Consider the following 11,308-nt stretch of genomic DNA (forward strand, 5'->3'; position numbering starts at 1 on the left):
TAGTAATAGGACAGAATGGAAAGACAGAAGATATGTCTGTGAAATAGCTAAANTTTTTTTTTTTTTTTTTTTTTTTTCTTTTTAATAATTATTTTTTAGTTTTAGGTGAACATGATATCTTTATTTTATTTCTGTGTGGAGCTGAGGATCAAACCCAGTGCATCCTGCATGCTAGGCAGGCACTCTGCCATTGAGCCACAACCCCAGCCCCCCCATTGCTCTTCTTGGTCTTTGTCCTACCTACTTTCCTGCTAAGTTCTGCCTTGCTTTACTCAGTATTAACCAACCTTTATCTATTTTTCTTCCCCAAGAAAGGAAACGATACTTGCTAGGTTGCTCATGTTCTTGTCACCTTCTACGGCTGACTTTATTCTATCTCATGTAATTATTTATTTATCTGTTTGTTTATTTACATATTTATGGTTCTGAGGATCACCCCAGGAGCATTTTACCATGCAGCTACATCTCCAGTCCTTTTGTTATTTATTTAATTTTGGAGTGGGTACTAGGTATTGAACTCAGGGGCACTCAACTACCAAGCCACATCTCCAGCCCTGTTTTGTATTTTTAGAGACAGGGTCTCACCAAGATGCTTAGCACCTCACTGTTATGGAGGCTGGCTTTGAACCTGGGATCCTCCTGCCTCAGCCTCCCTAGCACCTGGGATTACAGGCGTGCCCCACCGTGCCCAGCTTGTTTTTTATTTTGAGATATGCTTTTGCTAAGTTACCTAGGGCCTGAATTGCTGAGGCTGACCTCCTGCCTCAGCCCTCTGAGTTATTTCAAATGTAGGTGTGAGCCACCGCACCTGATGTAGTTTGAAGGTGGTAAATTAGGCAAGATATCTCCACTTCCTGACATGTCAGCTTCTTACCTTTTTTCTCTCCCTTTATCTAGGTGAGAAGAAATTTGCCTGCCCTGAGTGTCCTAAGCGCTTCATGAGGAGTGATCACCTGTCAAAGCATATCAAGACCCACCAGAATAAGAAGGGAGGCCCAGGTGTAGCCCTGAGTGTGGGCACTTTGCCCCTGGACAGTGGGGCAGGTTCAGAAGGCAGCGGCACTGCCACCCCTTCAGCCCTTATTACCACCAATATGGTAGCCATGGAGGCCATCTGTCCTGAGGGTATTGCCCGTCTTGCCAACAGTGGCATCAACGTCATGCAGGTGGCGGATCTGCAGTCCATTAATATCAGTGGCAATGGCTTCTGAGATCAGGCACCCGGGGCAAGAGACCTATGGGCCAATACCCATCAACCCCCGGGATGCAAGTTAGCATGGGTCCAAGAGACATGTGGGAGAGAGAGAGCCATGAGGCATTAAAATGCATGGTGGTGGGAAGAGTTTGGGGATGGATACAAAGAAGAGACAGGGTTCTGACACCCACCCGTATCATCAGTGCCTCCTTACAGGTGGGAAACATCAGTGAAAATTCTGTTGGTGCCACCCTTTGATGAGCATTTGTTTGATCCCAGTTTCTTCTTATACTTCTTACCCCAGTATCCCATTCCTTTGTTTCCCCTTCTCAGCTCTCCCATGATGGATCCCCCCCCCTTACCTAAAGCCATCATGCCTTGATAAATATATATGATCATTGAAATACTTTTTAACAAAAAAACAGATTCTATATTATATATATATATATATGCATATATATATAAAGATATATAGAGATGCATTCACAGGGGTTGGCTGGGAGGAGGAAGGAGACCATTCTGTGACCAAAATACCTTGGTCATTTTTTTTTTTTTTTATATTGCCTTATTTCCTTAGGGCTGAGCCTTATTGTGACACATCAAGCTTTTCTGTAGATGTTGTCTTGGCTTCCCACCAGAGTAAGCATTTATATGCTCTGCTTTTAGTTTATATATACATACATAATGTTTTTCCTTTCTTAATTTTATCTTTTTATTTGGGATCAGCTTCTTGCACTCCTTTCTTGACTCAACCCTTTCTATCTCCCCTTCTCTCACCTAATCACTTCATGTTTTGTTTTTGGTAATGGTCCCTGGATGAGGCACTTCTGTCAATCTTTTAAAAGCCTTAGTCCCATCAGCAGAATGGAAAAACCTTCAAGCCTAGTATGATGCTTGAGATAGCTATGGAGGGCATGTTCAAAATACTCCTGACGCAGGCACCTTCATGGTGCTGGAGAGTCAAAGGCATCTCCCTTCATTAGCTCCTCTAAGCATCAAGAATCAAGCAAGTCTTTCTGTGGAATTGTACAAGAGACCATTTAAACAGGATAATCCGCGATCTGTTTATATAAATTGTCAAAAAGTAGTCAAATAATAAATAGGGAATTCCAATAGGAAAAAGATGTGCTCAGAAGAGGAAGTGACAAATAGTTGGGAGTTATTTGGACTTTGATACCATTGTCTTCCAAGGTAGCTCTAAGCCTTGATGTATGGGCTTCTGAGTTCATACTCTGAAAGGAAGTACACTTCCTCTTTTGAACATTCCTGTAGTTTCTTTCCCTTTGTGTTGTTAAAGAATATCAGCCAATAAATCTGTTCAGGTTTCCATTCTGCAGAACTCCAGAGCATGTGCTAGTGGCAAGACAGTGGCTCTTATGATTTTTTTCCCTTAATTCTTCCTTATATGTACTTGGGTGGTTCCTAAGGGAAAGGGAAGCACATGATCATGGGAATGATAGCCCAGAACAAAAAGAAATCTTGTCTTACCACTGTGGTTTATAGGAGAGATTGGGAGAAATCTTCCTGCTTTCTCCATGGACTGATTCCAGAAGAGACTGATCCAAAAATTATAGCGGCAGGGAACTCTTGGTGCATTTGGCACTGAGATTTAAATGCAACAGAATTGTCCTCAAAGCCCAGCCATTAAAGCATTGTCTCTCTTGACCTTCTGGTATCTTGTTAGAGAGCTTTTCACTTTGAGGAAGTGTGGAAATGGCTGTGTGTATGAGTGTTATCTGTCAGGTTGGGGATAGGTTTTCTGTTAGCCAATATTAAAAGAGACCTACAATAAAAAATTACCCTGATCTGATAGAGAAGTGTTTGTGTATGACTGTGTGTATGACTGTGTGTTTGTGCCTGTATATATCTACATTCAGAGGAGAAATTATATTTGAAATTGTTGGAAAATAAATTCAGATCAAAATGCCTTTCAGGCGCATTACCTAGAAATCTGTCTTAAAACCTGGGTATGTTCCTGAAGTCATTTCTCTGCTTTTGCTAAATCATTTATAATTATGACTGGGGGATATTCTGCACTTTCTAAAGAAGAAACTATTTTTGTGTGAAAGTGAAACCTATCATCCAGCTCTATGGCAGAGTCCTTGTACTTAAATCTTTTTATCTTGGCTATCAATAGATGATGCTATGATTCTACTATACATTTTATATAAAATCCATTCAAATTAAGTTTTGGGTAACTTTATGCTGTTGTTAAATTGAAATATAATAGCTGTTAATACTCTAAACAATAGTTCACTCCATTTGGTCCTTTCTCTGAAGACAATACTGTTATCAACCCTCAGGAACTATTGCAAGGAACTTTACCCAGATCGGATTAAGAATCCTGAAGTAAAAGTCATCCATGACTGTTCGTCATCACACACTTTATTCCTACTGAAAGGCAGAACTTAGAGTCGGTTATTTTATGTCTGTAATCATGTTCTTTGGCATCTTTTGGAGGAAAGGGACAAGTTAACATGCTGGAGTATACAGTATTTTGCTCCATAGAGCATTTCCAGGAATGGAATCTTCTCCAGTATGAAATTATTAGCTGCAAACTAGCTTACTGATGCTGAGAACTACAAGCTTTTAGATGAGGTTATTTGATGGTGTTTCTCTCTTGGGTGAAAAGTTGCTGGTTCATTATCATTACCATGAGTGAATTTATATCCAATTCATTGCACTTATCCTATTTCTTTCCCACAGAGGAAGCTTCAGATCCAGCATCTTGTTTGGCCCACAAATGGAATCAGCTTCTGCTTCTGTCTCCCAGCAGCAGCAAGCCATTTAGTCTTTTCCAGGAGAAGTTAGGTGGTTACATTCCTTGAGTCAGGAGCTCTTTACTGAAAATTCCTCTTTCCTGAACTTTAGGCCAGCAGAAATTAATGTAACTGACATGCATATTCCGAACCTATTTTCATGATTTAAAAAAAAAATTTTTTTGATGACCAAACCTTGCAGGGTTGGGCATGACCAGGACTAGTAAAATGAAAGCACTCATTGTCTTGTTCTTTCAGGTTGCCCATTCACATTCATCTGTTTATCACTTAACTGTCTCACTTTTTACCCAGAGAAGTAACAACCCACACCATCTTCCTTCAGGGACCTCCCAGCTGGCACTCTGTTTTTGGGTGCTGTGCAGAATGCAGTTTAATGGATATTTCTCAGCCTGGTTTCAGAATACATAGAACCTTTGATCCCAAAAAGTATAGACTGAAGTATGGGGTAAAGATTATGATTGGGGGAGGGTTGGAGACAAAAGCTGTAAATTACTATGGCTGATTTATTTCTACTATATACATATATATATTTTTTGCTTTTGTATATCCTATATAGGAAACTAAGCATTGTATTTTTTTAACAAATCTGAGAAAGCACTATGAACTGCAGGTGTTTGACTTTCAGAATATATTTTGTATTGTTAAATATCTTCACATTGTGTGAATACTGGAAGCTGCAGATCTTTGCTAGGACGCAATAAATTTATACACTTTTTGAGGTTTTTTTCCTGGGGTGCTAATCAGGCCCCTATTATGCTTTGGGGGAGCCCTGGTGCTACATGCTTAAAGTTTTCATTCAGTTGTAAGTACCCTGATGCCTTTTGGACCTTGGGATCAGATCAAAAGAGTTTTGGAGATCAGGTACCAAGGAAATGAGGACAGATTGGCTGCCTCAAATGATAAGGGGCTCTTTGCATAACTTTCCTTCCCCTTAGCCAAAGCTGTGTAGCCTCTTGGGGTTGGGAGGAGAAATGTGAAATCTCAGACTTCATCTTCCTTTAGAAGAGAGCCAGTAATTTATGTGCAATGATGAAAGGTGGCAGCAGTAGCTTTGGGGGAAGGGAGGAGGATATGGCACTTCTCCAACCCCGGAAAACATTGTTTTTGAGAACTGCTGATAAAATATGGGCATGTTATTACTTTTGTTTGGGAGACTGTGTTCTTTCTGGTGCCTGTCTTGGCTCTACTCCGGGGGTACAGACCTAGGAGGATGAGCAGACCAGCTTTGAGGTTGACCTATTTCTTTTCTTTGTCTGCCTTCCGTAAATACCAGCCCCCAGGAAGACATTAAGCAGCCTTAAGCTTAAATTTATACTCCCTCTTCCACACTTGGCTCACTTGCCTTAGATTGAAGACCAGGAAAGGAAAAGAAGGGAAGTTCCTGGCTTCATTCCTCCCCGAGGCCTTCTCCACTTTGATTTTAACAAACCCAAAAAGATTTTCTACACAACATTCATTTGCAAGAAAGGAGTATTTTCCCATTTGCTCCTTCAAACAGCCCAGCTTTCCTTGTCTAAATGAAGGGATTACCCTTCATTTAGTTAACCATGAAATAACCATCCTTTATTTCTCTGAAGTCCCAGCTCAGTATAAAAAATAAAGTCAGGTTTGGCTGGGGGTGCAGGTAGTGAGAACTTTATTGATACCTCCCCTTGGGACCTCCCAGCTGGCACTCTGTTTTTGGGTGTGTGCTTCCCTATTTCTTGCCTTCAGGAATTACTCTGTGCCTTCTCCACAGAGGAGGATTGGGCTTCCTCTACCCAGCTTTGCCAGTAACTAACTGCTCTTGAACAATGTCAACAGGGGCAGCTATTCATATTTCTGATCATCCCTTTCTCCCAGTGGCATCCCATGCATGGCCCTTACCTAGAGTCTAGGGGAAAAAGAATATGAGGAGAATATCTGATATTCTATACACCAGTGGCAGCTGTCCCAGGACCTGCTCCTCTTCCCAAGTCTGTCATCATCCTGGGGCGAGGGGTGGTGCTTCAATCTCTGGTGCCTAAAACAAGTTTCTCTCTCTTAACACTGGCAATAACCAGTCTCCATACCACTGTTGCCTTTTAAACTTCTTAATAATCTCATGCTGTGTGTTCGTTGTTGATTCCAAACCAATTATCACCAGGGCTGTGTGGGTAAATACTTTTAATGCTCTATCATCTTGCTCTTTTCCAGCCTACTCTTGTGTATGTATGATGCTAATTTCTTGTTTTTCAGTTTCTTCCTGCTCCTTTTGTATCTTCTTTCTTGTTTTTCCCCCTACCTTTTGTCTGGGTGTTTTGGGGCTCTTCCCTGCTCCTTTTGTACAAAGATTAGTTTCAATGTAGTCTGTAGCTCCTTTGTAAACCAATTAAAAAAATTTTTTTAAATAAAAAAGCCATGTCTCTGGTGTATTGAGAGGGTGGGGAATGGGGAGAATATGGTTACAACTTCATATTCTGAACTCTGCAAATGTTTCCAGATATACAACAGTTGTGTTCCTGAATGTGTTAATTAGTGAAGTTTACCCTACTTCAATCCCAGGTAAAGTTTCATGATCAGGTCACTGTTCCACAACTTCCCAGAAGAGTGGAGAACCAAGGGCTGGGAGTATATTTCAGTTGTAGAGCCCTTGCCTAACACCTGTGCCAAGTCCTGGGTTTGATCCCAGTACTCCAAAAAGCAAAAAAGGAAAACAAGGCGAGCCAAAAGAAACAGGGGCAGCCCCAACTCTTCCTCCTCCTCTTTTTTTGGTGGTACTAAGGGTTTAACCTAGGAGCTACCACTAAACTATACCCCCAACTCTCTTTTATTTTGAGACAGGGTCTCATTAAATTATAGAGGCTGGCNAATATATCAATCTTTATCCTCCTTAAGTTTTTTTTTTTTTTTTTTTTAATATGGTCTTTATTTTGGAACAATTTTCTTTTCATTGGGAAAGGGGTAATTTTAGGTTTACAGAATGTGGTGCACACCAATAATCCCAGCAGCTGAGGAGGCTGAGGCAGGAAGATTGCAAGTTCCAGGCTAGCCTCAGCAATTTAGTTAGTGAGACCCTATCTCAATAAAAAGCACTGGGGTTGTAGCTCAGTGGTAAAATGTCCCTGGGTTAAATCCTCAGTATTGGAAAGAATAAAAAAATATATAGAAAAGTTGCAAAGGGAGTACAGAGTTTTACCCTTACCCAGTTTTCCTCCTCCTGATATTTTACCATGGTATGTTGTCAAAACTTAGACGCTAACATTGATACATTATGTGAACTGAACTTCTTACTATGGGTTTCATTAGTTTTTCCACTGATATCCTCTTTCTGTTCCAGGATCCATTCTAGGATAACACATTGCATTTACTTATCACATATCCTTTGTATCCTCTGTGACAGTCTTTCCTTGTTTTTCATAACTTGGTCTGTCTTGAGGAATATTGGCCAGATAGCCTATATGTAGCCCCCAATCTGGGTTTGTCTGATGTTTTGCTCATTGTTAGCTTATGGGGTTTTGTTTGTTTGTTTGTTTTAGTTGTTGATGGACACAATAGCTTTTTTTTTTATGTGGTGCTGAGGATTAAACCTAGTGTTTCACATGTGCTAGGCAAGTGCTCTACCACTGAGCCACAATCCCAGCCCCAGCTTATGGTTTTTGAATGAATACCACAGGTAAAATACCATTCTCATAACACAATGATAGTGTCTATGGTATGCAAGTAACATTACCAATGTTAATATTTGCCAGATTTCTGCATGATAAAGTTAACTTTTTTCTCTGCCTACTCTTTGTAAGTGAATCACTAAGACTAGCCCAACTTCAATGGGTTGGTGGAAATTAAGCTTTACCTCAGAGGGGGCATTATCTGTATCTGTTATTTGGAATTCTGTAAGGAATTTTCATCTTCTTTTATTAGACCATCATTTATATTAGTGTGGATTCATGTATATTTATCTTATACTTGGATTATAATTTAATACTACATTACTTAATTTCTCAATTAACCCAACTTTGGCCCCTGGGAATTCATGTTGATCATATTTTTTTGTACACAATTTGTTTTTTTGAATTTTATTGCTATTTTTTTGCGGGGGGCACTGGGGATTGAATTGAAGGTTGTTTTACCTCTGAGCTACATCCCCTTTCCTTTTTATTTTTTTGTACCAGGGATTGAACCCAGGGGCACTTAACCACTAAGTCTCATCCTCAACCCTTTTTTATATTTTATTTAGAGACAGAGCCTCACTAAGTTGCTGAGGCTGGCTTTGAATTTGGGATTCTCATGCCTCAGCCTACAGAGTTGTTGAGATTACAGGTGTGTGCCACATTGCCTGCCCCTTTATTGCTTTCAGATACATAAGATGCTTCAGGCTTATCTTGTATTTTTCCTGCCCCTGCCTTCTGATCCCCTAATCCTCTAAGGTTCCTTGTATTGGAGAATGTCATTTGGAAACCAAGATCTAGACCTGATATACTTTGCATTTCTTGTACCCTGTATTATTTAAATCTGGTCTCTGGCCCCTTCTGAATTGAAGTTATTCTGACAACTTTCCCAATTTTCCATCAGGCTCTAGTTTTACTTTTTAAGAAATGTGTTGTTATATTACCTAACAAATATTTGGTCAATTGTCAAACTGTTGTTTACCAGGATTCTCAGTTAATTTGCTTATTCTACTATTTGTGTCTTGTTTGTCAGCACTCAACCGTGGGTAAACCCAGCCATTTGCTTTCCTTATATGACATTTTAATACTTGTCTGTTTTGGAGTGTGTATTTATGGGTTTGGTTTTGCAGCCTTAGTTAGGTGAGAGTTGTGTTATCTATTCATTTAGTAAACAACTATTGATCCTTTACTATGTGTGAGGTACTAAGTTAGGTTAAAAGTATTAAAAAAAAAAAAAAAAAAAAACTTAAGGAGGTCCCTGTCATCAAGGATTTCATAGTTTGGCAAGTAAGACAGACACTATTGATTGCTAGTTTCTGGATCGTGACCTAATTTATATTAGATGATTTGCCTCTTAGTTCATTGAGGAAATGGAAGCATTTCTTCAAACTTTCCTATCCTTCTCATTAAAAACATCTCTATTTTCACTAAGTTAACCTTTTTCTCTCTTCCTAGTAGAGAAGTGTTATATTTCCTTTGCAAGGCCAGCCCTGCTACTTGTGCTGTCAACATCATTTCTTTGACTTTTTGTTCTTTGTTTCAATGATACCTTCTCCTTTTGTCATCCTCTTATGCATGTTCCATTTTGAAAAACTTCTGCTTACTCTTCCAGCTACTGATTTAGTTCTTTTATTTTTCAGTTAGCAAAATCAGTTTACACTCATTTTCCTCTTTATTCATCCTTAGGCCACTTTGTTAGCACCAATTACTTAACAAGAATCTTTCTCATTAACATCAGGACCTGATGGCAGCTCCAGTGATCTTTCAATTATCAGTCTCTTTATGACTACTGCACCTTAAAGCTTTTTGTCACATAGAGTGTGACACTGATACTGTTCTTGATTTTCTTTCAATATGTCTGAATATTCTTTTTAGTCTCTTTAATAGTCACTTCTGCCTCTGTCCCTTAAATGTTGATGTTTCCTGTCTTATGTGCTTTCTTTTTTTATGCCTTTATTTTATTTGTTTATTTTCATGCAGTGCTAAGAAACCAGTGCTTCACACATGCTATGCCAGCACTCTGCCACTGAGCTACAGCCTCAGCCCCTTTATCTTTCTCATTGAAAGAGTCTTATCCACTTTTTTTTTTGGTAGTTGAACACAAAACCTTTATTTTATTTGTTTATTTTTACGTGGTGCTGAGGATCGAACCCAGGGCCTCACATGCAGTAGAGCAGTGCAGCGCTCTACCCGAATGCTCTACTGCTGAACCACAACCCAAGCCCAAGTCTTATCCATTCTTTAGTTTTAACATACATGTTGTCGACTCCCAAATCTCAAGCCCTGACTTTGTCTTGACCTGAAAACCTACTTATTGGACAATTTTATCTAAACATCCTGCAGATGAACTTGGTGTGTTAGAAGGGGAAATAATCCTTTGTATTCTGCATATCCCTTAACAATATTACCTGCCCCTTAATTACTCATGCTTGAAACTTCAGAATCATCTTTTAGTTTTCCCTTTCGTCTACCCATATGCATTTAATTGCTAGTCCTGTCAATTTTACCTATATAGTGTTTTTTGTTGTTTCATGTTTGTTTTGTTTGCGTATCGCTTCAATCCCAACTCTCTTTATTTTTTTTTTTTTTTTAATATTTATTTTTTTTTATTTTTTGGCGGACACAGCATCTTTGTTTTTGTATGTGGTGCTGAGGATCGAACCCGGGCCGCACGCATGCCAGGTGAGCCCGCTACCGCTTGAGCCACATCCCCAGCCCCTCTTTATTTTTTTAATTTAATTTAATTTAATTTTTTTAGAGAGAGAGAATCTTTTTTTAATATTTATTTTTTAGTTTTCGGCGGACACAACATCTTTGTTTGTATGTGGTGCTGAGGATCGAACCCAGGCCGCATGCATGCCAGGCAAGCACACCACCGCTTGAGCCACATCCCCAGCCCTTTATTTTTTATCTTGAGACAAATACTCACTAAATTGCCAAGATTGGCCTGGAATTTAATTCTGCCTAACTGGGATTACAGGTGTGCACCGGTGTACCCAGCCAGTGCTCACTCTGGTTACTGGTTATGTCTTATAACTGATCTCCATAAGCCCCAGTCATTCATCTTCCACATTGCCACAAGGCCCCTGCCTAAAATCCTTTGCTTTTAGTAGAAGTCTAAGCTCCTTGTTATAAAATTGAAAACCTTTCCAATTTGGTCCCAGTATATCTCTGTTGATTTACTGCCTCAAATCTCATTGCTTTCTTGTCACTAAATATACATGCTTGTGTATGTTTGGCACTAGGGATCTAACTTGGGGCACTTTACCACTGAACTATATCCTTGGCCCTGTAAGATAGGGTCTGGGAAAGTTGCTGAGACTGGCCTCAAACTTGTGATCTTCCTGTCTGAGCCTCCTGGGATTACAGGGATGCACCACCATGTCCAGCATGCTTTGTGTTTATATATCTACCTTTTTTAAAAAAAATTTTTTAGTTGTAGGTGGACACAATACCTTTATTTCATTTTTATATGGTGTAAGGATCAAACCCAGTGCCTCACACGTGCTAGGTGAGCACTCTTATCACTGAGTCGCAACCCCAGAGCTTTACTCCTGCTCTTTGCTTTAAACAACCGCTCTCTTAAAATCATTATGTTGACCTTTTTTTTTTTTTTTGGGATGCTGGGGATTGAACCCTAGGGCCTTGGGCTTGTGAGACTAAGCACTCTAGCAATCTGAGCTATACCCCCCAACCCCCTTTGTTGA

At 39.7% G+C, this 11,308-nt stretch overlaps 1 protein-coding gene across 2 annotated transcripts in view; it reads left to right on the forward strand.

The window, feature by feature from the left end:
- Positions 1 to 6,344, forward strand: part of Sp1 (Sp1 transcription factor) — a 45,411-nt gene extending 39,067 nt beyond the window's left edge. For both annotated transcript variants that reach the window (XM_015493540.2, XM_048802818.1), the window contains exon 6: positions 898 to 6,344. In XM_015493540.2, the coding sequence (XP_015349026.1) occupies positions 898 to 1,211 (314 nt within the window). In that variant the 3' untranslated portion in view covers positions 1,212 to 6,344. The remainder of the gene's footprint in view (positions 1 to 897) is intronic.
- The last annotated feature ends 4,964 nt before the right edge of the window (positions 6,345 to 11,308 follow it).

This window comes from Marmota marmota, unplaced genomic scaffold (assembly GCF_001458135.2).
Source record: "Marmota marmota marmota unplaced genomic scaffold, marMar, whole genome shotgun sequence".
NCBI classification, from domain to species: domain Eukaryota; kingdom Metazoa; phylum Chordata; class Mammalia; order Rodentia; family Sciuridae; genus Marmota; species Marmota marmota.